Source organism: Hylaeus volcanicus, chromosome 1 (assembly GCF_026283585.1).
Source record: "Hylaeus volcanicus isolate JK05 chromosome 1, UHH_iyHylVolc1.0_haploid, whole genome shotgun sequence".
Classification (NCBI taxonomy): Eukaryota; Metazoa; Arthropoda; class Insecta; order Hymenoptera; family Colletidae; genus Hylaeus; species Hylaeus volcanicus.
The window spans coordinates 32,255,329-32,283,097 of record NC_071976.1 but is presented as its reverse complement, the minus strand read 5'-3'; the positions used below and the strand labels follow the sequence as shown (position 1 = coordinate 32,283,097).

The 27,769-nt window shown below is 47.5% G+C and overlaps 1 protein-coding gene across 1 annotated transcript in view; it reads right to left on the bottom strand.

The window, feature by feature from the left end:
• Nucleotides 1–738: 738 nt before the first annotated feature.
• LOC128875866 (tyramine receptor 1) overlaps nucleotides 739–27,769 on the bottom strand; it is a 40,702-nt gene continuing 13,671 nt past the window's right edge. Inside the window, exon 2 of the mRNA XM_054121817.1 lies at nucleotides 739–8,316. Within this exon, the coding sequence (XP_053977792.1) occupies nucleotides 7,091–8,299 (1,209 nt within the window). The 5' untranslated portion in view covers nucleotides 8,300–8,316 and the 3' untranslated portion in view covers nucleotides 739–7,090. The remainder of the gene's footprint in view (nucleotides 8,317–27,769) is intronic.

The following is a 27,769-nucleotide window of genomic DNA, read 5'->3' as shown; positions in this document are numbered from 1 at the left end:
GTGTCATACACGTAGCACAAGTAGGATCGATTATCGTGTACCTGTTTACCCAATAACCCTCAGTAGGTTGCATTAGCGACAAGCTCGAGCCACGTGGTGGGTTTCAGTCGCTTTTATTTCCGGTTTCAAAGGCAAACGCGAGTCATCGAGGAAACCGGCGCGATAAAACGAAGGGCCCTGTAATTCCGACGGACAATTTGTCGACGATTCAGCATCGCGTGCGACGAACTAGAAGCGCACTCTCGAGCTCGCGAGTTCGAGTAAAATTGCGGTAAAGTGCCGGTTGCGGCGTGAAATCTCTCCACGGAGAGGATTCGAGACGTCGAGTGATGGGAAAGAACTTCAACACGCTATCCGTACGTCTACACCGATCGTTTTATTTTCCGTTCATTAATTTATTTCGATATTTACACGCTCGAGCGACGGGCGTTCACGAATAATCGATAGACCGCGTCCCTGAAACGCGACCGAAGCATTTCCTTTCTCTATTCCTCGTTTCCGCTTTTTCTCGTTCCAGGATACTTTCTCTTAGTCGCGATCGATCGTTTTGCAAGAAGAGAAAGAGGAACGTAAATAAATATGTACCCAAAGTGCGTTACCAAGTGACAAGGAAAACGAATAGTGCCGCGACAAAAATCGAAAGTTTCACACGCGAGCGCGCCCCGCGCGATAACTTCGTCAGCGATTTTATTCGCGAGCCACTGCGTTCCCGTGGCGAATTTAATTAACACTGAAAACTCCAATGAAAATATGTTTATTCCGGTGATTCAATGTACACCATCGACGTGCGATGTTCAGCGATACTTGGATGCAGATCGATGCAAATGTCTCGCAACATCGTCGGAAAATTGTTGGCAAGTTTACAAACAAAGCATACCCTTTAACCTTCATCTTCCGAAATTTTATTGTAATTCGATAACTACAGACAAACGGAAGCGCTTAAAAATATTTTCTTTACGACGTTTACAATTCTTAACGTGTGCCGAAACTCTTGGGATGCTCCAACAATAGAAGCGACTCGATCGATCTCCGAACTTAAACGATTTTTTCTTCAGATTTTTCAAAATTGAACCCGATGTTATATGTTCCCGAAAATTCATACAGCGAGAAGAATGATTACGTTAATAAATTCATTGGAGAGGGATGCTCCGTGCGCGATTTAAGTCGCAAGACTCGAGCCCCTGTATTGCTGTACTTGTAAATCACAACCAATGGAGTATTAGTTTAATAACTAGATGTGTATATATACATATATATGTATACATATAATACATATAATACATATACATATATATATGTATATTATTTTTTATTTATTTATTTATGTATACGTTATACGTATCTAGCGTAGTGTTTCTCTCGATCGGGCGACCAGGCCCAATCACGTAATAATTTATATGAGATCGTCGCGCGAATTCACGAATCGATTCGCAAAAATAATTCAAGAAAAATATTTTACAACGATCAAGATTACGAGGCGTAACGTCGTTAAAACGAGGGGTGGACAGACGAGATATAGAAAAGTTTGAAAATTTCTGCGCTTCGATCCGCGAAATGTTTCTCGCAAAATCAACCTGCTGATACGAATGTATAAGTGATGTAGTGTTTAATGTTATATATAACGTAGTACAATAATATATCTACGCACTTCCGAACTTCCTATCCAAGAGTAAACCGGTTAACTTCGAGAGTGGCGGGAACGTTGAAGCTCGACCTCGTTGTTTCGAGACGAACGCGGTGTTTTGATATAATTAACCGTGCCGCGTTAATATATGCAAGGCGATGCCGAGTAAGGATATTATTCCGGTTTCCTTGATGCTCAAACGAACCGACGTGAACCCAAGGAACTACGTTTTGTACGTAAAGAAGACCACTGGTAACAATGGTTATTACAAGACGCGAACATGGAGTGACTCGTGAGTACTTCAACGTTGGTCCAGGATGTTTCGAGACTCGCGTCACGTATCTGGGAAACGAGATGAAGTTAGAGGAGGAAAGAGGAATCGCCTGTGGTGCGGATTAATTTTGATTCGACGATAGAATTTTCGGGTGTATCATGGAAGATGTTCAAGATCGAAGAGATCGACGGACATAGCGCTCGAGGGTTTGATGTTAATTCGAGCTACCGTGTGCCGGTACGAGGGAAAATATCGCAAGCGGAATTAATAGGAAGAAAGACGTACCACTATGAACTGCCAAGACACCGGATGGAAGCGAGCGGAAACGGGCCGGTTGATACGAGAACGCGTCTTTTGAAAACTTCTTAATTGCTCCGTGCAACGTAATTACTCTAATTTCTCGGGTTGTACGTCCGTGCTGTCGTGCACACGCGAAAAAAAAACTTTTTTGTGAACGAACCTGCTCGAGGCTCGTGGGTGGAAGCAGCCGTGGAACGCGTTCTTCCGTGAAAATAAAATTCGTTTCGGGTCGAACCGTACTCGGATCATTCGGCTGGTCGCCGGATAACGTGCTTTTCGTTGGAACGAGTGTTGTCGAAAACTCTGCGAAACTTTATTTTTTGGCACATTACTCGACGAAAAAAGGAGCGACGGGACAAGTCGTCCCGAAAAATGATTCCAACGTCCATTCCGGATGCGAGGAACGCGACGCGATCGCGAACTCTTCGAGTATACCGCAAAATTCGTCGAGCTTCGATTAACCCTTTCGGTCCTATATATTTCGGTCGATACACGCGAACATTTCCACGAGACTAAAATTTCGTTTCCAGACAATTACTCGCGCAGTCTCGCCGATTTCGCGAATGCGTTAAAGTAGTTAAATTAGGTAGCATTCGAAAGGGCTTGGCTCGAAGCTGTGCTTTTTCGAGGTCCGGGGAGGAACAAAAAATTCTTGAAATGCGCGCGAAACTCACTTGGCAGATATCCAAGCGGTGACTAATCGCTTCGCTTTAATCGCGAAACAGTTCACGTCCGTTTCGCTTTTCAGAGTACGAAAGCGATAAAAATTACCGTAAAACGCGTAACGAAGTAAAATCGCGCTAATCGGACGGTCTGACCCGTCGTTCGCGAGCTTAGGAGGAGGAAGGCGACGTCGGTCTCGTTTTACGAGCACTTCGGACGAACGTAAAGTCTGGCTTCAATCCGAGCTAGCCCGGGTAATATTCACTGCCGCTTTAACACAGTTTGCCGTCGTAAAAGGAACGGACAAAGTTTCCCTTTTTAAAGACGAGAACGGAATGGAACGACGGAAGCCTTGTCGACGCGACAATCGGTGAACGAGAAAGACGGGAGCCGAACGGGGTGGAAATTTTTGTAAGGGATTGAAAGAAACGCGGGGTCCCCGGAGGTCCGCTTCAACGTCCAATTGAAACTATTCAAGCGTCGCGTTTAATTCCCTCTTGGATAGGAATTCGTGCCGAGGTTTTGGACAGTGTCACGAATAAAGTGATGTTCATTTGTCTATCCTAATAATTAAAAATCTTGTGTTGTTCGTAGCACGGCTACGAACGTGTTCTCACAACCTTATCACAACCTTATTATAGAGTGCCCTGGTGACGAGGTCGAGTTTTAAATATCATCTTTTCCAAACACGATCTCCGCGTACGCGTTACCACGCACGACGCTTTCCATGAATGCCCTCTCGTTTTTCTTTTACCGTTTCTCTTCTTTTTTTTTTCTTTTTCGTTCTTTTTTTTATCCGGTTGCTTTCCCTTGCTTTTATTCGATTTGGCGCGGCACTCGAGGGGACGGCAAACGTATCACCTGTTCCCTCGTTAATCGGTAACGACTCGTTTAATTCGACTCCGTGCGCTTCAATCGTGCATCGATAAAGAAATAAACGAGCGCATCGATGATCGAGTACGCGTTCCGTCAGACGTATCGCATCGCCCCCGGTGTTCCGTTAACAAATTGACACGAGCGGCGAGCCCGTTTTAATCGGGTATTCGTACAAATTGAAAAGACATTTCTTTAAACTGGGGAATAAAAACGTCGCGATTTCTTCTCAACGGCGATGCATAGCTCGAAGCGCAGAGAAGCGAACTTTGTATTCCGTTCGCGTGGAATACATCCGTCCAGTGCGCGATTCGTGTGCACGTGTCGGTATAGCTGCGTGTCAATGGAAAGAAGACTGGAGGCGACTTAAATATAATTTTATACAGAGTACATGCAAACCACCGCATCGTCCTTCTTTCGTTTTCGTTTATCGGTGTTTATATATATTTGTACGTGTGTGTGTGTGTGTGTTTTCGCGTATGCGTCGCACAGCGCTCGTATGTATGTGTGTGCACGCGCACTCGTCGCCGAGACGTCAACGTCCTCGTCAACGACGAACGACGTTTTTTTTTTTTCTGTTTACAGTGCTTTCTTTAGCGCTTTGGATTTCTTTGTTATTAATATTCACAACCATAATACTTGCGATTGATAATGAATGGGTAGATACGCCTACCGCGGGTTTAAGATACGCGAAACCTCGCTCGTTATCGTTGCTAAGAAAAATTGAACGCTACCTTTCGCTCCTCGAGAGGGGATCAACGTTCTCTCTCGAGAAAATTCCTCGCAAGCTCTTTGAAATTGACTACTTCTCGACGCTGAAATCGACGACAATTAACGTTGCCGTTTTGCGCGTAATTAGAGCAAAGCAGGGTACGCACGTCCCCGCGTTACACGGGAAATAATTCCGCTTCGAGCCAGTTCGATCCTCGAAGACTAAGCTCGAAAAATAGAGAACGAAATTACGAAGGATTCACGCGCCCGATACTTTCCTATGCGCAAATGGAATTCTGAACAGCGTCGGACTCGTCAAAGAAGCAACCTTGACTCGATTACGTAGCGGGTCTTTCAATTTTCTGTCCGCGACCGTGGATCGTGACATTTCAGCGGCACTCCGACCATACGATTCTTCGAAGAAACGAAGGTCGAGCGTCAAGGAAGCAAGTAGTCGACTTCAAATAAAACGTTCTTTCACAAGGGCTACTCGAGGGAACGATCATCGGCTATCGGGAGGAGGGTAACCATCCCCATTGTTCCGCGAATAAATCCCCGCTCATTTTCTGCCATTAAAAGACGAGAGAGAATGTCGAACGTGTGTATCCACCTATGGCACGAACTTAGCTAGGTACGATACAATACGTGCGCATATCTAGGATACGTAAGTCTACCTTCTGAACGTCTTAACTGGAGTCTTGGTCGATTTCGTAGAAAATTCCTATCCGTAAACGTGACGTGCTCTGTTTATACCGAGACGCTGCGAAAAGAATCTTTGGCGTCTCGCGTTTTCCTCCGTGAAACGTTTCGTTTTTCGATCGTTCCACGACTCGCGCGATCCTCGACCGTTTCTTTTACAATTCTTGGATACACGTTCGAACGAAACTTTTCTCCCACCGAATCTGAAGAACTATCGTATTTATATTTGCGACCTTTGCTGTTCCAAGAGATAACGAAATACCGACATTCAATGGGAGGAACGTTGAAAAATTCGATAGCGTATATTTCCGTCGCGTTGAATAGCTTTTCTCGCATGACCGTTATTTCACGGGGTTTCTTGGAAAATGGAACGATCGACTCGATACCATGCTCGAGTTTCCATGCCGTACGATGATTCAATCGCGTCCATCGAACGCGCAGAATCGAGATCCATCGTTCCTCGATGGCGCGCACTCGAACGACCGTCCGCCGATCGAATCCATCGGTCAGCGTTTGCGCTTACGTCGCTTAACCGGAGCGAAACAACATGTAAGATTGCCGAGGTAAGATCAGCGGAGAAAACAGAACGACCCAGTGGCTGCTGGACGATCCAGCCTGTGACTTCATTTCCTTGAGATCCCCTATCCGCGTGCTTGTTTCCTCCGGTCACTTCGGAGGATTAATGGAGCAACTTTAATGAAACGACCCACGACGGTCTACACCCGGTGACTGCTACTGCGAAATTGGACTATCGCGCACACTGTTTCAGCAGTTAACCGTTTGCGGTCAGCCGACACCGTATGGGACACATAAGGAGCGTCTTCCGTAAGTTGGCGATCTCTGGATCGCGACGTTGTTGCCTTAATCGGATACAAACGTAAAGTAGCGTGTTTATGGAGACTGCAACTTGTTCGGAACTCGGTTCGAATGCAGAGATTATTTCAGCGTTTCGCGATGCGCCGGGTTTCTTGTTTTATTTGATGCCTCGGAGATTAATGAAATTTCTATTCGTCCTGGAAGAGTATCAAAGACGGATCGAATTGGATCGATAATTCGATATACGCGCGAGCGTATACCGCGAGCTTTGCAACATCCCATCTCAAGAATAATTTTGCGTGGTAACGAACGCTCCATGTTTCGTCGTGATCGCTCCCGTCGTGTTCCCGTGATGTAGCAGGCAGCTCTGCGCTTTTTTTTTTTTTTTTTGAGGTACGCGGAGATTGTAACTACCACTACCTGTATCTCTGTACGGTGCTCGCTGACCGTAAAGGGTTGATCTTTAACGCGACGCGAATTCGTACCTAGTTTTTTCTCGTTATCGTTGCTACCGAAGAAACGAACCCGAGGATCGCGTCATTAAAATTCATCGGAAGTCTACACGCGTGACACGCTCGTCGAATCTCTTCGGTTTAGTTCCCTCTCGACGCGGGTTGTCCAATTCCCTCGTAGTTTCCGAGAAAATACGCGTCGACGCACAACTCGTTCCATTGAAATTTCCGGGATGTCGTTTCCTCGTAATTTCGTCGACGGACGTCCGCGCGATCGAAGGTCGCCTCGATGGTTTCTCGAGTCGAAAAGGAACTGGCCTCGTGGGACCGTGGATCGACTAGTCCCCGCTGATATCTGTGCGCTCGATGCTACGTAGGCCTCTAGCCTCTGCGACGATGCGAATGGTACGCGGTTCATTCTCGAAGAGTGCAACTTTCGCATCGTCGCGGAAGCTTTCTACGTTTCCAATTGTACCGTATCCGGTATACAGAGATCATCCGGGCGAGTTCTTCGTTCTCGGAAGTCAACCAAACTCGCGATCGCGTTCGTCGACCGATCGCGACCGGATCGAGACGGTTACCGTGGTCGGAATCGCCGCGCCGGCACGAACAAAACAGCAACGAGAACGGGAACCGGCGTTTCCCACAGTTTCTAAACAAAACGCCCGTCGGGCCTGTTCAGCGAATACGCAGCAGCCTTCTGAAGGCTCTCCTGTAATCGAGATTGAAGATCGTGTAGATGAGTGGATTCAGGGCGCTGTTGACGTAACCGAGCCACGTGATGAAGTAGACCATTCGATCGGAGGGACAGCAAGCTGGACAGAACGGCACGATGACGTACATGAGGAAGAACGGGAGCCAGCAGACGACGAATACGCCCATGATGACGCCAAGCGTTCTCGCGGCTCGTCTCTCCTTCGACAGGGAGATCCTCTGTCTTTCCTCGATGAACTGATAGACGGTGGTGGTCGTGGCAGGAGCGCTAGCGCCGGCGGCCATCCGTCTCGAGGACGTGGTCGCGTTTCCTCCTCCACCTATCGTCACTTCCGTCGGCTCGTCGTCGATCAACGAAGGCTTCGCGTGAACACGGGGCGTCGATCTCTCGTTATGATTCGTCTCCGAGCTGACGGATTCCTCCGCGTCGTCGACCTCGCGATGCCTGGTGGACTGGACAGCGCCCAATCTGCTCTGCCTGGCCCTCTCTCGGAGTCTCCTTCTCGTCGCCAGAAAAATCTCGAGGTAAACTAGGCTCATCAGCAGCAGAGGTATAAAGAACGAACCGAGCGACGAGTAAATCACGTAACCCTGCCTTCTGGTTAGCTGACAAGGCGTTCCCGGCTCGAGTTCCTCCGGCCAGTCGTTCCAACCCGCCAACGGCGGCGAGCTGATCGCCCCCGAGAGGACCCAGACCCCAGCTATCGTCGCTAGAACTCTCTTCAGGGTGCGTTTTTGCGCATAGTTTATCGGATCCGTGATAGCCCAATACCGGTCCAACGCTATCGCGCAGAGATTCAGAATGCTCGCGGTGCAGCACAACACGTCGCAGGTGAGCCACAGTTTGCAGAGATGTATACCGAAGATCCATTTTCCTAGAAGAAGGTACGCCACGTTGAAAGGCATCACCAGAATCGCAACGGCGAGGTCCGCCACCGCGAGAGAAACGATGAAGAAGTTCTGAACGATTCTCAACGGTCTGTAAGTGAACACGCTGAGGATCACCAGCGCGTTTCCCAACACCGTCGCCAGAACGAGGAAGCCCAGTGTCAGAGAGGCGGCTGCGGCTTCCCAAACTGGCAAGTTCGAACCTGTTTCCTCCTCCGGCGGACCGCAGCCTGTTACCTCGTAGTCTTCGGTCATCGTGCCGCCTGATTCCCCGCTGGAGTTCATGTTGTCGAGCCTGATTCCTGGAACAATAGGCGTTCGTTAGCGATCGACCAAGAGACGACGACGAATTCGTGAATCGATCCGATTAACCGAAGGCGGTGCGTGTTTCGGTTTTTCTTCGAATTAAATTCCACAACGATATCGTAACGCGTTGAAAAAGAGATTCGAGAACGGGCTTGCTCGCCGATTCGAGGGCTGCCGATCGGAACGCGAGGTCTATTACAGAAACGATTATCGTCGATAAGCGACGAACCGCAGGGACGAACGAGCTTCGCGAGTCTCGGAATGTAAACGAACGTTGCTTGCGTTGGCTGTGAATTTAACAAGCGTTAGAAGCGCTGTAGAAAAGGGTCGAATGGTTGTTTGGATTCGAGGTTGGGCTTTAGGTAAATTGTATCTGAAGAGATTCCAGGAAAGTAAGTAGAGTTTCGGGCGTCGGAAAGAACGTGGTGTATGACGCTTGTACTATGGCTTACGAGTGTAACGTGGTCGAGGAGTACACTGGTTCGTTAGTTGGTTGTTAGTCGCGCGAGAGAGTCTGTTAGCGTTTGTTAACATTAGAAGGGAATAACGAGGTAAACAGGAAAGCTAAGAGGATAAGGATTGGAGAGAAAAGAGTCGAAAGTTGGAAGTAGGGGCAAAGAGTACAAATCTTCTTGTCGTTGCTCGCGTTTACTTTAACACTCGCATTCGATATCAAGTTTCAAAGTAATCGTTCAGTTTCAGAAACACTGTGAAAAATAGTGAAAAAGAGCTGCCTTGGGTTTAAGTAGCACGTAAATCCCGGCAGCATATTTTGCTGTCACGAAGTCTCTCCATCCGAGTCCACTTGATTTTTTGCCGGCGCACGGTGCAAGATTTTACACGCGGTAGATCAAAGCGATCCAGCACGGGATAATCCTTGATCGGTGGCATCAGGATTTCGCCAATAGGTTACGTAAATTATCCGACGCGTGGAATTTACGTATAACGTAGAATTTGCGTCACGGCTAACATTTAACGAGCTCGCTCGAAAATCACCTGCCCGGCTATCGGATTATTAAATCGCTGATTTTTTCATACCGGCTAGTCTCTCGAATCGCTGACTCTTTTGTTGACAAGCAACGCGGATCCCTTCGAACGTTGAAGCAACTATCGACGATAATCTCCAATGAAACGCAGCTACGCTCGGGCGTATTGGCTAACGAAGACGTTAATGGATTTCGCGCGGTGCCGCAATGTTGATCGATACTTTAATACGACCAGCGATATCGGGGATTCATTTTGCGGCCCATCTTGTTCCTCGTTCGAATGCAGCCCCATGACGGTTGGGAGTAATGAATAAAAATACACAGCTGCAAACCGAGGCGCGCGCGTTTTACGTGCGCTCATCAACTTTTATTCATCGAGCATTCGATATCTCGCGATGTACGCGCACGGATAGTCGGAATTTTCACCGATATTTATACGGTCCAGGTAAATTCCATCTGTCGTTCGTTACACGTTTCGCGCCAATATTCGTGGGATTCGTGCGAGCGCGAAAATGAAATACGCGATCTGTGCCCGATCGCGTTCTCGACCATTCGAAAAATTCATTCGCGAGCACACGAGTGTCGTACGAATATCCTGTGACACGGTGTGTCGCCAATGGACATCGCTCGATCCTGTATCCCGATATACCGCCGCCCCGCCCGCGCCGTCACGATAAATTAATATGGTTCTACAGCGTTCCATATCAGGTTGTCACGATTCCTCTCGTCGGATTGTCGCAAAGTTATTCCTGACATACTCCACCGATTTTCACTCCCGTTTTGCAATCTATGCAAAGTTAATAAATCGGCGTCCAAAGACTGTGAGGTGTCGAAGTTTGACGGTCGAGGCTTAGTCCAAACACAATTAAAGTAATTTTTACGGTTGCACGGTTTAACAGCGTCTTTCTTCAGGATATCTTGTCTCGTACACGAGAAAACGATAGGAAACACGGTTATTCCGACGTGGTTGTAGAGTCGACGAAGACGCGACGCTGAAGGAAAGAAACGATCGACTGCGGCGCGGCGAAACGAGCATAGCTCGTACGAAAGCGCGAAGCTGCTAAGAGGGAAGAAATTCGTTCTTCTCGATACCGAAAGTCGTGGGATTCCAACGGCGCAATCCTAGCAGATAGAAATAAACCGGATAAAACGGAAAACACGCTTTCTGTTTTTCGGAATCAACGAGCCGAGAAAGCGCCGCGTCACGGACAGAACTTACATGACTTTCGAATTCAACGAGCCCGTTTTATCCGAAACCGTTTGCTTTTTCAAACCGAGGGGAGGAGGAGCGAACGATACCATTATCGAGACGAAGTCACACTCGAGTGCCACGGCGTAAATTTGCGTTCGAGAATCTTTCGAGCCGTGGCGTACCATTAGCGACCTCGCTTCCCCCTTGGCGCGGAAATGTCAATCGATTCAAAACGCTCGATTGACCCCTTACTCTTGCCGAGGAGACCGCCGACGGGAGAAATATTCAACGGCGAAATCAGCACCGCGGCCCTGTCACGGTGTTTTTCATAGTTTACGCTTTAGAGCTTTTTCTCCACCCCAAAGCTCTGGGGAATCTTCTCGGTTCCAAGTTCCTTTGCTACCCTGCCGAGAAATGAACTTCATAAAAGTCTAAGTGCCGTGCAAACGAGATGGCCGCGGCGCCTAGACTCCGCCTACGTTTCCTCGGAATTTTTAATACCTTCAGCCGCCTCTTCCGTCGTTCTCTCGTTTTTCAACGGAAACAAATCATATTCTCCGTCTGGACCGACGGGGGTGGCAAATGACCGCATTCGACGGGGTCGGTCTCAACGATCTAGACCAGCGGTCGCCAACCTGTCGCTCGCAGCAACGAATTTAATCGCTCGCGCTAACTATCAGCTGCGAAAAGACAAATGGAGTTTATCGAGTAAAACTCCGAAAAAGGTCGACCCGTTAGCCTAATCCATCGCTGTAGTGTAGCAGCGTGATTCGTTGCGTAGGGTAGTATTTGCAACAAACATTCGATCTAATAATTCGTATATTTCGATTTCGCTAAAGTTCGTTTAATCGACGCTCCGGATTTCTTCCTAACGGAGATCGCCGAAATTGAGTGACGACGACAGAGATTCGGTCCGAGATTTAAAGGTAATTCAATCAAGTACGTAGAGGCACTCCGGAATTTTAATATCGGATGGGTCGCCGATGATTCGGTGTAATCAGCGGAAGAGAAAGTTTCCGAAATGATCGATGTCGAAAGGAAGCAAGAGGCAATGGAAGACGGGAGTCGACGAATTCGATGGGATCCAACGTTTCGCGAGATTGAATGTTACAATTTCCTGCGAATCTTCGGCGCACGTCACGTTTTCGACAATGTCGGCCGTATTAACGGATGTTCGAGGAAGCACTTAAAATTGTAATGAGCGGAAGAACGGACCGTGCGATATCGACCGAACGAGAGAACACGTTGGAAAAGTTGATATATGATAAGTAGAGCGACTGATGGACTGATTGCACTTTGAAGAATTAAAATTAGTCGAGACGTGTGAAGAGGAAGCATGGAGAAATCGAAAGGTAAGGTTTCGATGCTTCGAAAGCTTGATATCTCCTGCTGTTCATTTTTTCTTTTTTTGCTTTAACACCCTCGTGACGTTTCCGCAACTCGCACCCGATGCAACAGCATAAACGTCGCTCGATTCCATCCGATCTCTTCCAATCGCTATTCGTTCACGCCTTATCACTTAAATACACTCATTTCTCGCACGGTTGCGCCAACGATGCACCTGTTATCGCGAAGCCGGGCACGATTGCAGCCACGCGAACGCTCGAACGAGTCAGCTCTGTGGATTAATCGTAAATTCACCATAGCGAACGCCAACAAAGTTTCGGCAGACGGATCCATTAACAGTGCGCTCACGTTTGCCGTGTAATCCGGCCGTGTCAGCCAATACCACGATTTTAGATCTGCCGTTAATTTACTAGCGTTTCGGTGTACTTCCGTGGGGTAAATAGTTCCGGTGTAACGTTACCAGACATTACACCGCGACCGCGCAGAACATCGATCGGCAGCGTATCGACGATTCGGATCGCGGCGCGCCGACGATGACGATGACGCGATCGATGGTCCCAAAGCTAACACATTACCACCGCTGGAAGCTGTTTCCACCGGCGAAAGTGGTCTCGTAGACCGGCTGCGAAGCGAGAAATTAGATTTCACCTCCGCGAAGGACTGAAAGCGCGTAGAACGTTCCCCGCTAGGGAAATTCATTTCTAAGCTTTGTGCCGAGAATTTTCGTGCGTGCTTTTAATTACCGATCATCCATAATTCATGTACTTACACGCGTCGTTGTATAAACGCACGGGAATAAGCACGGCGAGAAATGGTACAAAATTCAGCACTTTTCCCGGTAGATTTCGCATTCCGTTATTCATTCTATTTATCGTGCATTAATCAGACGGTACGCGAATCGCGCGAATGTATATCATCAAGCATTCATCCTATTTAGAGGTGACGCTGTTTTCCACTGTTTGCGATATTCTTGATCATGATCTCTGGCTGTCATGAATCACGGTAGCCGGTATTTATTCGCTGCCTTTCCAGCTGCTCGTTTTCCATTATTTATGCGTTTCGCTCGCGACGATTTAGCTCGACCCCGGAAAAACCCTGGACAAATTGCCTCGAATTTTTGCGTCCGGTACGCAGAGAGCGGTGCCGCGATTGTAACGCTCGCTGACGGAAATAAAGGATAGCCTGTTCTTCGTGTCCCGATTCCTGCGAGCAGAACGCGTCTCGCTGCAATTGGTCCGGAACGGATTTCGCTCGCGTCTTCGCTGATCCTCCCGGGATCGTTGTCGAAGGAGCAAGATCTCTCGGCGAATTTCGTTGTTCGTTTGAAACGAATAAACGTAAACGAAACGGAACTTGGTCGTGAACGAACCAAAGGAGACGATGATATCGTCGCGGGAACTTTTAGTTGTCAAAGCTCCTCCTTTAATGCCGAGATAATTGCACCTTCCGGCGCATCTTTCTTTGCTATGTCGGTGGCAAAGGATGCATGGAGTTTCCAGTTCTTGGCGCGAGGATCCGCGGATTGTATTGAAAACTGCATTGTCCCGAAATCCTCGGCAGTATGTCTTTCGAATACCTGTAGTTTCTCTCAAACAATTGGTCGTTAATGTGAATCTTTCGGTGGACAGGTCGATAAAAGTGGATTAAGATCGTGATGCTCTGCAAGAGACGATCGCTCGCAGCGACGTTCTTCTAATGGATAGAATCCTCCCAGGAAAAACAAAGAGTGGCGTAATTGGTCGGAAACTTGACGCGCGTCTGACGTTTCCACGCAGCCAGTTCCTCCGCCTACGGCCGCGCTCGTTTCGCCCATTTATTCCCACGGGTTGTCTGGTTCGCAAATCAAGCCGCGTTTGTGTTGAACGTTTCAGACGACGATGCTCCTCTCCTCTGTTGACTTAATTAACAATCCGCGCAGCGTGAACGTAAATCGACACAGGTCAACTGCCTCCGTCGTGGTCCTGTCGGAATTTTAGACGAATAATTCTCTCGTCGTCGAAGAATATTTTGCACGTTCGATCGCGATAAATGGTGGGACGGTATTTTTAAACTACCTCGTTTTAACTTCCGCCGACGAATGGAGGATAATTGAATTTTCTAACAGAGGACTCGTCCAGCAGGAACAACTTACAGAATCCTAGAAAATGTGGGTTATAATTTGTCGCTTCGGTTGCGTTTGTAGTTAGTTTCCAGCTGAAATAAGGGCATCGATCACTCGAAATACAATGGACAGTCCAGTGATCAGGACAAAGTACTCGCGAGTATTATACGTTCTAAATTCTTCTTTGTACGTTGATCAACATTCGGATCCTCGACTGTTTCGGTGACTACTCTTCGCGAGTCGCAACGAGAGCGTGCGAGCGAGATGGTAAAATAGTCCAACGAACAATGGATATCGACACGGGCTTAATTATCCACGCGAAATCACGAATTAAACGCAATCACACGCGTCGAAAGTTTCCGCCGATATCGTGCTCGATAATCTGATATCTATTAACGCCTCGATTACCATATTCGGAATCCCGTTTATCCAATTGGTAAACAAGTAACGCGAGCCAAGCACGCGAGCGCCCTTTAATTCGAGGCTGCACGCGCGACGCGGTCACAGCCGAACGCGAACGCCGCGGCGCCGGCGCCGGCGCGTTTCGCTCGAGGATGGAGGACGTTTGCGAGCGATTCGATTAACAGGAACTTTCTTCGGAAGCGTTTTAATTCCGTGGAAATTTTGTTCTCGATATCGACGGCGAAGCAATATCGGAAGTGGAACGAAAGAGCGTCGCGGGGTCGAGGCTTCGAGGGGCCATTTTCACCTACTTTTGAACCAAGCCACAGTGGCATCTTCTACGCTGGCTACGAAGAAATTATTAAAAGCTACCGTGCTTCTCGTTCCTTTCTTGCACCTTTCGCCAGGGAAACTTAAACTATTCCGTGTAATGGCTGAAAAAAAAAACCCGAGAGCGTCTCGCGAAAATATACGCGCGAGTTACTCTCCGTTGAAGAGAACCGTCGTTACATCTTTAAGCAATGTTTCTCTGCCTCTAAATAATTTAGCGTTATCACCGTTATAAACGGCAATAATTTCGCGCGGCAAATGATTATGCATGGACCTCGCTGTATGCTCCCCGAATGCAACCCCGTAGCGCGCATAACGCTCGAGCTAGCGGACTTTATAAGCTCGATTAATTTACCGCAAAAATTACATCTTATACTTTGCCTTGAGTAGCCCGTTACGATGTTCGCGTCGTAATTAATATCGACTCGCAGTAGCTTACGAACGATGGAACGGTGTAAAAGCTATAATAATCCTGTGACAGGACTAAGAAATGATGCGTAAGCAAGAGGTAGCGCGATATTATATAGAAAGAGCGAGAATTTGATACGTCCTAAACTAACTAACGGCATTTTATATAAACAGGAGCGACTCTTCGGGCGTTGCGGACGGGTTTCGATTACGTTTTCGAGGGCCCTTTCCACACGGAGGCCGCAACTATTTACGATTCCCGCGAAACATTGGCAATTAAACATTGCGGCGAACACCGGGTTGTTCGCGTTGATTTATCACCTCGGACCACGTTATGAATCAATCAGAGCATACGTCGGACTGAATTCCCTTATTCGAGGCGTACATCCTACAGAACAGAACGGTTTACGCGGGAGCGCCAGTTAACGTTGTTCCTAACAAGTTGCATCGTCGTAACGCGTTCAAATCACGAACTCGGCTACCGTGCGAGAGCTTTATGCGCGTATATACCAACAATTGACCCGATAATAGGTGTCCCGACTGACGGGGAAACTACGAGGATGCGAGAACGAATTTTAAACGCAAAAAACGGAATGCGCTAATACGCTCACGATGAAATATTAGTACCTCGTCGCGCGTCAACCTTTGTTTTACTTTCATTGGAGTTTCGGGCGTATGTAACTTCCGTAATTCCATTTTTATGCTTCCCCCGGTTCCACCGAATTCCCTATCTTTAATTCGCAATTTTTGTTCACTAGAGGAACAACTTTGTTTGCCCATGTAAATCGTTCGCTCGTGAATCTTCGAGCTAACAGTTCCGAGAAACTCCTTGTAAAAGGTGGTCGGTAGGTGGTGGATTAGGAGTCCTGCTGGATGAGCTAAAGCGTCCGATACTTACGTGTTTAAATGATACGATAAAATCACTCAGTTCTGTCGGAAGTGCAAGCACGGTGTTTCTGCGAAACCTTTCTAGCGACACGGAAACTTTGCCGAAGGATGACACGCAGAATTTATTAAAAGTACGATAAATCGCATCTCCGGCAGCAGCGAGAAGTTTCGTAACTTCGCGCGCACGTTATAAACTGTACGAGAAGGACGACGCAGTTCTGCTTATACCATCGCGACGTCCAGATATTTCCGGAAGAATCGGCGTGATCCCAAACAAAAACGTTTAAATCCATAATCAGGGCTGCGCTTTCTTTGCCGATGCGCGGCTTACGCTCGTCTAGATTTGTCTCAATTATTCCGTGATTCGCACAATGTTGCAGAGCGTACAGACTTACTGGCAAGCTCCGCGAAGCGTGAGATAAGTCTGCATAATCAATGCATACCATTTCACGTGGCCTGGCGTGATATGGCATAGCATAGCGTGACGCGGGCAAGTATGTTTCTGCATTCATGCACTTTCGAACGTGCTTCCCGACCCCGAGGGTCACACAGAACTTCCACCTCCGCCCGAAGGGTAGAAAATTTTCAAGGACTGCTTCAAACTTTCCGAATCCCGGCCGGTTTTCGCGCTCGCGCGGTGGAAGTCATATTAAGAAATAATTACTCCTCGACGAGGCCCTCCATGAATCATAACATTGCCTACGGTTAAAAAGGGAACGGTTTCCATCGATCGGGTTGGCGCGGCGTTCAATTAAACTCGCGGACTTTCCTTATTTTCAGCGTCGTTTTGTCGCTACCACCGTTCGCGAAAACACCACTAATTTTAACGTTCGCAAACGAAGGGAGAACGAGCCGAGAGATTCTTATACGAAATGGCGTGCGAAAGCTCTCTTCTTTCATTAATAACTAGATTGTGCTTCGTTCCCGTTTAACGAAGGTCTGGTTCGATTAGAAAGCAACACGACCCGAATGGATTAAGACGTCCACGATGGCCGAGCACGAACGTTTGCAGAGAGACGAGAATTACTCGAGGAAATTAATCGATCGCTGTAACAACTCGATACTATCTCTCGCCTCTGTATGCTAACCGCCCGTTGCAAGGGAAAGAATCCTCCAACGCGGAGGAAACAATTCGGTCATAAAAATTTGCTCGCGATGGTTACGACTGTTTAACGTAATTTCAGATAATGGCTACACGACGTATCGTAGTTGTTGGCGCGCTCATGTAAAAAACTTTGCTCGACTCGCGCAGTTCGCTAATTATCGCGTAATCTCATCCGGGGGACTCGCGTGCAGAGCAAAAGCGGCTTAACGAGTCCCCTGGGAAGGCAGAAAAGAATCAAGGACGATCGTTTCGATCGCACTGACAACCTTACCGGCGACGCTTTCGTCCATTCGAAACGAGAACATTCCAGCTGACCGTTCCGCGAGCTTGCGATTTTTCCGTGACGTACGCCTTCCTTATCGGCGGATTTCTAGATAATCATCGCGCGATTCGACGATTGGAAAAACTGAGAAGAACGGACGCTAAAAGCTGGGAAATATCGTCGAGAAGAACAATTTCGCGTTATTACGATTTGATTCCCTGTTTGTCGTGCAGAAAGTTTCAGGTATCACGAGATGCCGACTCGACGGTCCGACGGTTCGTTCGTTCCATTTATTCGGAAAGTTTTCGCAAATTTCCGAAGGAATCGTGGCCAGAGTTGGTCTTGTTCCGATCTCTCTCTCTCTCTCTCGACTCGACCGCCATAAATTTTGTTATCGGAAACGCGCAGCCAGCCGAACTTACAAATTACCGTTCTATTCGATAATTGACACTCGAATGCTAACGTTGCTTTGCCGTTCCTCGTACAATCGATTCGACGATTTGAGTTTACAGCGACGCAACCCAAAGGGGGTTAAATATTTCGATAACTCTATTCCGAGCCGATCGAAAATTACTTTACGGTGCGGAAAACAACCGACAGAGTTGTCCGCGAGCGCAAAAATTTCTCGTCCAAGCGATTGGAAGGGAATTTCGAAGGTACAAATTTGTCGTGGACGAGCATATCGCCTGGATGCAACGTTTGTAATTTCGTCGTTTCTTCTATCTTCTTTGAAACAACGCCAACGAACCAGCCGAATAATACAGACGTGTCGTGAGTTCACTGGCCGTAAAAAGCACGCTTTATGAATTTCTCTACGAGAAGACTTTCGCAAAACATTCACGTCCGCGAGATACAGGACGAGTATCACCGCTACGCGGACCATAATCTTTTCTTTCCTTATTCTTGACTAGTCCGACTTTTCTCCTTTTAAAATTACGCGAAGGCGGTAAAGCCGGGTCCTCGTATTCCTCGTGCTCCCTCGTGCTCCCTCGGCCGTAAAAACATTCAGCGTCGGTGCACACGAATTGTGCTGCCCGCGACAAGGGAAGAGCCGCGAGCGCAACCGGCCGAGCAAACACACGGAAGTAACAATTTTTTACGAGACACGCCGGGGAAAGTGGGCACGAGGCGTGCGTATTCCGAGGGAAACGATGCCACCCGCTCGCCTCGCCAGAGAACGGGATGATCCACCGGAAACGATCGTTCGTAAGCCGCCACCGGCATTGCGTGCTCGAGGTAAATGCGTTTGGTACCCAATTTTTTCCAAAGTGTCCCGTGAAACTACCTGGCCCCTATTTTCAAGAAATTGTGCGTTATCCGACGTGTGTCCGCGGGGCGCGATACGTTCAAAAGAATGGTAAACCGTTCTAGCAAATATTGCAACGCGACAAAAATATCCATGCTTGGAACAAATAACGTTCCGGACGTTATCTCGTGGCTTCCTTCGGGTTTGAAATTTCAACTGTAAGAGGTACACTCTTTCTCGCGTTTTAAGCTACTCGCTTTGATCGTAACAGCGATCAAATTTCGCGTAGCTCTTTCTCATCGGGCAACGATGCGATCCTAGACCGATGGTGGTTTCAATGAAATTGCTGCAACTTATATTCGCAATTAATTTCCAAAGAACGCCGACTGTATTACGGCTTCGAGGCGGTGTAACCCTCTTAAGACACCCGATGTGTCGAGGAAACGACACGCCGTTCGATAAGAAGAATGATGTTCTTACCGTGAACTTAAAAGGGGATCGGTACAAAATATATATCAATTTTATTGAAAAATAATACTCCTCGAAGGAGCTGTAGAATTTAGAAGGGGATCGATACCGAGTATATGTCAAATTAAAAAATAATACTCCTCTCGAGGAAGTCGATTGCAGAAACATTTCGGCGGCACGGATTCACCGCGGCTTTCTTCGGTCGAACGACTCGACTTTCCCGGATCTTAAATAGTTTCCTTAAAAAATTCAATTCGATATTTCCTCCGCGCGATTTTGCCGATTCCACTTCCAGGCTTGATCTCGCTATAAGCAGCGTTCACGAGAAGATGAAAAGCCCACGAATCAGAAATAAAAATACGTATCGCAAGAATTAAAAAGCGTCCGGAACGAAAACGGGGACAAGGTTTTAGGGTGCACGTGCACTCCTCCGCAAGAGTGTATAATATACCATCGCGTAAAGAAGGTGGACATAGAGAAATTCTTACACGATTCTAACACGGTTTCTTAAAGCGAATCTTCCTTGGTCGTGAAAGATTACGGATTACAGCGACGTTTGACAAACTGTGCGCGCTTGATGGGGTAGCTCACAGTCCCTCTGTGTTCCGTACACGACGTAAACATTGCGTTGCGTGTGACGATGTCAACAGACGGATTCGTGGATTAGGATTCGATCTCTGTGCCTGTCGCTAGACATCGCACGACGTTTGCACTCTTCGGACATGCGCCGAGTCTCCGAGTTCCTACTTCGTTAGCAAAGCCATACGTTTTCTAAGAAGCCGATCAACAAAGACTTTTTACACCGTCCTTCGGAATAGAAGAAACTTTACCAGCGACGGAGTACCATGCGTTGGGAATAGCGAGGCAATATTTGTTTCTTTGACGTTGCTCGAGAAAATTGCAACGGAGACTCCGAGACCTCCGTATTCGCTCGCTGACCCGAATTCGCTATTCTCCAGGACTAATTAATCCGGTTTCCATTTGTCGAGCTCGCGATAAACCATTTCGCTATTGTTTCGTCTGTCACGCTATTAATACTCTCGGACGATAAGCTGGACCTCCGTTGTTCGGAACTTGAGGGTGTTCGTTGCTCCGCCGGGATTCGCATTAGGTATTCCATGGTACATATTTTATAGCGAAGCACTTTGCGGCGAGTTCGTCGAAGCTATTTTCGTGAGCCGATACCTTAATTCGACGATCGACCCGTTAATAAAGCGGCAATGAGCGCCGCTTCACGACCACGGAACGATACCGTTCGAGCAGTCCGGGGGTTTGTCTTTGTCGCCGAGGCAATCGATAGAGCTTAATTGACTCGAACATGAGAGGAGCATTGGTACGTTCGCCGTTACATCGACTTTGGCGATGAACCGGGTCATGGTTTCGACGGTTCCCAAGTTTTCGAGGGTTGGTGCTGAAACGTTTCGGGAAAACTCGATCGCACCGTTTCGACACCGCTTCGAGAATCTTTCTCGCCGCTGAAAGATTTCACCGGGAAACCCGATCCTTGATTAAAAGAAAATTGTCTGTTTTCAATGTCTTACGATCTGCGCTCGGAAAACGACGAGAGAAAGAGAGAAAAAATGTTATCGGTGCCAAATGCGGGGAATACAGTGGACGTGGCGTCGGCGTCGGTTCCAATCGCGATTCCGACATCTTCTCTTATACTGTTATCGCCACGTGTGGTCTAGCGTTGTCATAGATGTGTAGAATGCCCTTCTGATTTCTCAGAGATGGTTCCTTTAACTTGCAATTCCTGCCGCAATTTTTCAAGTTGCCGACGATACGAATCAGCATCGATTGTTACAATTGAATCGAGTAGTTCGTAGTAAATTGTGCCACACGTATCCCACGAGTAGCGAATTGAGGATTTTCTTCGACCAATTGGATTATTTCATTGGTTTATTTCGCAGGAAAACAGAATTTTCTCTAGCACGGCCACGCGATTACTGACGTCTCCTGTCGATTCGATAGGAAGTTATGGAGACGTTTATAATGTTTTATGGCCCCGAGATACGAACTGGCAATAAATTATGCAATCTTTCGTGCTATTGTTTGGTAAAAGATAGAGAGAGGAAACGAGAGAGGAGAACGAGATCGTCGGGTCATATTTCCTGCCATGGAAACTATTTTAAAAACCACGAGTATATCGGAGTATCGCGAAGCTGTCCATACGTCGCGGAACTTGAAATCAAACCGGCCGTTCGATTGCCATATTTTCTGTACGCTGCGATCGTGAATGTCAATACGTTGCCGTGGACGTCCGGGAGATCGTATCGGGAAATATTACATTCGAATTGTACATTCGTTCGTCCACTTGGTTTCTCGCGAAAAGTAAAAAGGCTTGGTAGCGAGCGTATTAAGAATGCATCCGGGTTTCCGAGTCGGAAAACACCTTCTACCGATAATACTCGCGACGAATCGAACGTCACGCTTCCAAGAGTCGTCCAGTTTTCTCTGTTCGAGCCCCGACCGTCGAGTGTCCGCCGCGCTCACATTTTTGGTCGTCTGTTTCCGGTAATCGGGCCCTCGAGCGGTCAATTTCGATGACTGGTAGAATCGGGGCGGATCATCGATTCCTTTTGAAGATTATAGCGCCCGAGAGAACGAGAAAAGTTAAGAAAAATAATCAGTGTCTATCCGAACTGTCGTTAAACGTCGGAGACGCGTAAGTCGTCGCGGCGCAAGAAATGGAATAAATCTTAACGATGTACGAGATATATGCTAACGACGGCTACGTCTCGAAGGCCACGCTGCGAGGGTGGCTGAGTTGCGACGAATAATAGCGAGTATGACGACACGTAAAGTTTAACAACCTGCAACAACGACGCCATCCTCGTCGAGTGACCTGAATAATAAACACGACTAGCGACATTACATTACTCCCAAAGCAACCGTAATGTTACAGCGTCGTATAAACTTCACCTTCCTGTTAGAATAGTTCTTATTGTTGGTGCAACTATTCCGGAAGGATAGCCATATGGGCCAACGTATCGTTCGCGTAATTGTCGAAAAGTTGACAACGTCGTTGCGCAACTTGCGAAATTCTGCAAACCGATAGTGACAAATTTTCACCGGTACCAATACGTATCAGCTGCATTAGCTAACAGCTATGTTTCTGACAATAGCGTATCGGGTATCGCGTACCCGGCGCAACTGCAACAAACGTCCACGTCGCGCGTTCGATAAGGTCAAGTTTACCATTCTCATCGGATTAGCTACAGAGGTCTTGTATCTGACGACCGGAACACAGCGAACGGAAAGTCGTTTCTACACCAGCGGTTCAGAAATTTCGTTTCACCTTACAATCCAGGATGCAAACGAATAGGATTTCGCCGCGGCTGGAGCGAGGGAAAATATAACTCGGTTCTTAACCCAGTTCCGGAAGAATGCGCATCGAGAAGAATCCCGAAACGACCGTCGATATGGTTTGCATGCGATTCGAGGACGCGTCGAAGTAGCTCGTATCGATAAACTAAACGTACGAAAAAAGCCGGACTCGAGCGTGCCGATCCCGCTGGGAGGAACAAAGTCCGCGGACCCTCTTCTCGCGGGAGTTGACGTTCGCGTACTAGAGGAAACAAAATTGTGCGACCTTCGTAGTCACAGATACCCGCCGTTGCATCGGCGCGGCGTATAAAATCGACTGGTACTCTCTACAGATCGGATTAGCCCGACGAGCATGTTGAACAAACAACATCGACGAAACGTAGGTGTACGCCAGCGATGCAGTTTTAAACGAGGTTAACGTATTCCAATTGCAAAGCAAATATACATTATTTATCGCGGCAAAATTGATATTGTAACGTACGTCAGATAAATTATCATGTACACGCATCACGGGTAACCGTAATGTCGTTTACTCGTAGCGTGCGTGGTTCATTTATTCGAGAAATCAAAGAGACGACACGGAATACTCGTAAAACGAAAGCGCAAATAAACTTCGTTTCGCGTATCCTATGGAGCCATCGACCACAGAAATATCGACTCCGCCGGACGTGTCCCTGGCATTTTTCAGATAGCGCAAACACCGTTGTTGTTTCCAAATTCGTTGTGCGTGCAAAGCGTGCAAAATCACTGTGTCCGACTCCATTCGCGCCGATGCTTGCGTCGACAGCTGCAAATTGAACGCCGATACGTCCTCTTGCAAATTCCGATCGCAACGTGCACCGTCCGATTCGTCGGTTCGACTAGCAATTTTGTTGGCGGTTACAAAACAGTGGAACTTTATTTACAGGGAACGCGCGTTTCGCAGTTTCCGTCGGGCGAACGCGAAAAGTCCTCGTTCCCTGGCGTTCCTTTTCGATATCGATCTCGTAATGTTCGTACCGCGTAAGAGAAACTGCTCGACAATCTTTGAATTCGGTGGCTTTGCGAATCCTCTCGGAGGGGCTGCGCGTTACACGGCCAGGAAACGAGAACAAGACATTCATCTTATTCCGAAATTTCCTTTGGTATCTCGAACGTCAGCGCACGAACAACAAGGGTCGGTTTATGGATGACGCGTTCCAATATCTGACGCGGAAAGCCTCGGCCGCGTCAAGGTTGATGATTTTTCATCGCGTAAGAGATGGCACGTCGAATTACCTATCGCTCCCCTCCCAAAAGGCAGCAGCGCGCTCGAATCGACCACGGGATAAAAACGACGCGAAAACTTCAAATTAAATTAACTTCCTGGTAGCTGGGGACCATTGAAACGTTCATTTACGTGTAAATGTAACGCTTTCATCGGCGCCGGAAAGCCAGACTGCAGAGAAGCGCTGGCAGCGACACGATAAAGCTATTACGCGAAACGATGTCACCCTTACAGACCTTCCACGATACGTTTGAACACGGTCATATTCGTCGCGAGGTCTCATCGCAAAATGCTAACCATTTTCCCTGGATATTTAACATCGGTTACGAGGCACGTATCGCGACGAGTACCTCGATGCCGTGGATTAAAGCGACATCAGCGCCGAACATTCCCCGCGAAGACAGACACGTCGTCAGCGGTACTCGCGAATGTTTCAAACGAAACGAATCGTAATTGCACTTATCTTTCTCGCTCCTAGTACGCGGATATCGAATTCGCCGATGAGTGAAATTTCGTTTGACAATTTTAAACCCACTGGTTTCGCGTATGATCGAACCGCGAATACCTAGTTTCTGCCAATACGTGTTTAATTCGGCGCGAGGAGAGAAACAATAACGTCATCGGGGCTTAAACGATCGCAAAGTATTCCTTCGCTCGCCGCGCGGTCCTCGAAACACGTCGTTTCGACGCTCTTTATAATAATAATAATAATAATAATACTTTATTTACGGGCTACACGCCCTTGATATCAAGTACAATGTGATAACATGACCGCAAGAAAAAACAAAAACAAAAAATGGAGACGAATACGGTGTCACTATGATGCAAAAGTGTTCAACCTTGATTTCGCATCTGTAAAATTGCGACTACTGATCTTTTAAAAACCAAAGGTGAGCTATGAAAGAGATCGATCGACATACTAAGGCTGTTAGCCATCGCACACATTCTTGTGACACAATTTTGTTTCGCTACTGAGGTACGGTATGGTTTAATGTGGAAAATATCATTACTACGTAGATGTCAGCTTGGAATATTGAAATTCAAAAGTTCTAGTGTCCTGGGACATACAATTTGACTATTGATTATTTTAAAAAGTAGTATTACGTCAGCAACAGTTCGGCGCTGCTGAAGCGTTTGCATTCGCGTAGTGCGAGGTATATTATCATATTCATGGTTTGCGATATCCATGGGTGTCCCTACCTTGTAAGAAACGTGCCTCAAGAATTTATGCTGGAATAATACGGTTTTTCCAGAACGAATTTGGATACACAGAAGGAACCCGCTGAAGACGAAGAAAATATAAATTTATACAAAACACATCTCTACACACCCTAATTCAACTTTGACCCACTCATCTTCCACCCTATCCCTCTGTCGCCTTATCCAGCGTACTCGCGTTTACAGTTACTTGTCCTACTCCAATTTCCTTATTTTCTCCTTACTTTGATCCGCTAACCCTATCGTCTGTCCTCTCGCCCCGGCACTTTTACCCACCCTCCAGAAGAGTATCGTTAGCGTTAGCCGCCGTTAATTACATTCACAGCGTAGTACTTACCGCTGTACCAAAATGCTGTTATAGAAGTATCGATCGTTTTCTAACCCATTTCACGGACGATGCTCGCAATCGTGTCTCCGCATCGCTCACGGACGGGCTACGGAGCCGGTAGGTGTACCCGTGTTTTTCGGGCAATTAGTGCCGCCACCCTTGTTGCATTATCTCCGCGTAATAACGTAAACGTCCCCCTTTTGTCCCTGTGGGGCCGAAACTGCCAACTCCTGAGTTCTCGACAACGCCGGCGCGACGCTCAAACTTTACCAAGAGAAATTACAAACAACAGCAACGATAAATCCCCACTCCCGAACCCCCTCGGACTATATTTACATTCGTGGAGCACGGGTTTGGCAGCGCGTGGGTGCAACGGACCAACGGAGGTGGACGGTTGCTGGACGCACGATAATTCTCCGCAGCGATCGAGTGGAACGGACGTTTCCCCTCGGAATCGATGCTCGAGACCGTCGATTCCATCGCGAATCGCGCCGGGATCTCTCGTCATCTTCAGCGAATCCTGATGGTACTATTCTACGAGATGGTGGTGTCTCGATAGACGGGAACGCCGCGGAATTGCCAGATATATCCCCGAGACTGATCGAGTCGCTTCGAATCTGCGATCCGAATCGTTTCAGATCTTATTAGCGATTGTAGCGAAATCGACGCAATCTATTCGACCATACATTCTGATTCCAAGAACTGGGGCAACTTGTGGCTCATTCCCAAACGTAAAAAGGATAACGTCTACTTCCCACTCTGTACAACGCAAGATTCGGTACCTTCTAAATTCTATTACGAAACAGAGATTTGAACACCCGTCGTTATCTATGACAGAAAAGACGATACGGTTGAAGCATTTAAACCGCGCTGTTACTCTGTCGCAATCCACCTCTGCAAAATGAAATTCTCAACCCGATGTTCGACGATATCGAATGCACCGTCTCCAATAGAAACTAGCGACACCGGAAAATGAATCGCGGCTCCCGTTTGATATCCGCAGCCCACTATTTGTCATCTTTCCGAGAGGAGTGTCGATCGAGAACGCTCGTTCCCAGCATGTCGCGACACACATCTCGATATCGACCCGAACACCTATCAAAACAGCTACGCGAACTTTGCATATTCGCTCCGATACATGCGATTATTTACGGTCACGTGCGTTACGGTTGGATGGAATTTGTTGATGTAGGAACACTGGAGTTAAACGGGTGGTTTGGGATCCGAGACGGATCGTCGTAGGAAGCGGATTCCAATAAGTATACCCATAAATTAAAGTTTTTGAAAATGTTCAGCAAGTGGACTCTTAAAAATGAAACGAACGATCTGCACCCCTTCTATTTACAAGTAGTATCGCCAATTACAGACCAGCCCGTACTACTCGGAAATACACGGTTGCTTATGGTTGCGCGTTTCACGGACAGCTAGCCATTCGAAGACGAAATATTTCTAGGTCAGCCAAGGATTAAACCTATCGCGTATCGCGCGCAACTGATCGCGTTCGTTCTTCCAAAACTCGCGAGACGTTTCGAGGGTGGAAGAAAAATTGGATGCGACGAAGGCACGGTAGGAATCTTTGATTCTGATTGATACGTCGACGGAAAAGAACCGTCGCGGTCCAAATGAAAACACGGCAAAAGTGGAAGAAAGAAGACGAAGAGACGGAGCAGCTTCTGAAAATAAGAGTGGCGTAACGGGCCAGGACGAACATCGCATCTATTATTTACACTCGTGAAACGAAAGGCGTAGGAAACGGTGGACGTAAGACGTTCATTTACGATTCCCCGGGATACGAAGTCCTTTTTTTGCCACTCCTTCCCATTCCCGAGAGTGATCGTCCACCGGGAAGCTCTTCTCGAAGATAGAGAGAGCACGAGAAAAAGAAACGCGTCGGGGGACTGGGACACGAAACTTCGAGCCACGGAGTTCGGTAGCGAGATTTCGTTAAAGGAGTTTGCGCCGCAGAATCCGGAGGACGTCGTCTAGCAACCAAGGCTCCATAAACAGAGAAAGCTTCATCAATGGTGATTTTACGCGGTAAACAGTAGCTCACTTTCCTTCGATAAGGGACGCCAACAGTATCGATCGAGGATATCTCGCTAGTCGATGCTGCCACGTCGCGTCGTCTCGAAGAGATTTTCGATATCGTTTTTTCCCACGCAAACTCCGGGACATAATGTAAGTGATAACCTTGCGACGTGCAACGGGGAAACACCGGGAGAGCGCGGCGAAATTTACGTCGAACCAACGTGCTCTGAACAAGATAGATACCATCAAATGTCTCGAAAGAGCCTTGACGGAACTACCAGACCGTTGACGGAAAACAGCCCCAGTGGTCGGAGCTTGGATAATTAATCTACGCGTATTAAAATCGTTCCGATCCAGGAACGACTCGCGCGAAAGTCACCGAAAACATCATTTATGCCTTTCGTAGACGACTTTTCGAATTTGAGAAACGAAAAAATGCTACGTCTTCGTGCAAGATAGATATTTCTATTTCGAAATATTTGCGATATCCTTCTTTCTCTGAATTCGCTTCCTGTTTGCCATTCAAGTAACGTCCCCGAAGCGCGCAATCGTCTCCCGCGAGGCGAG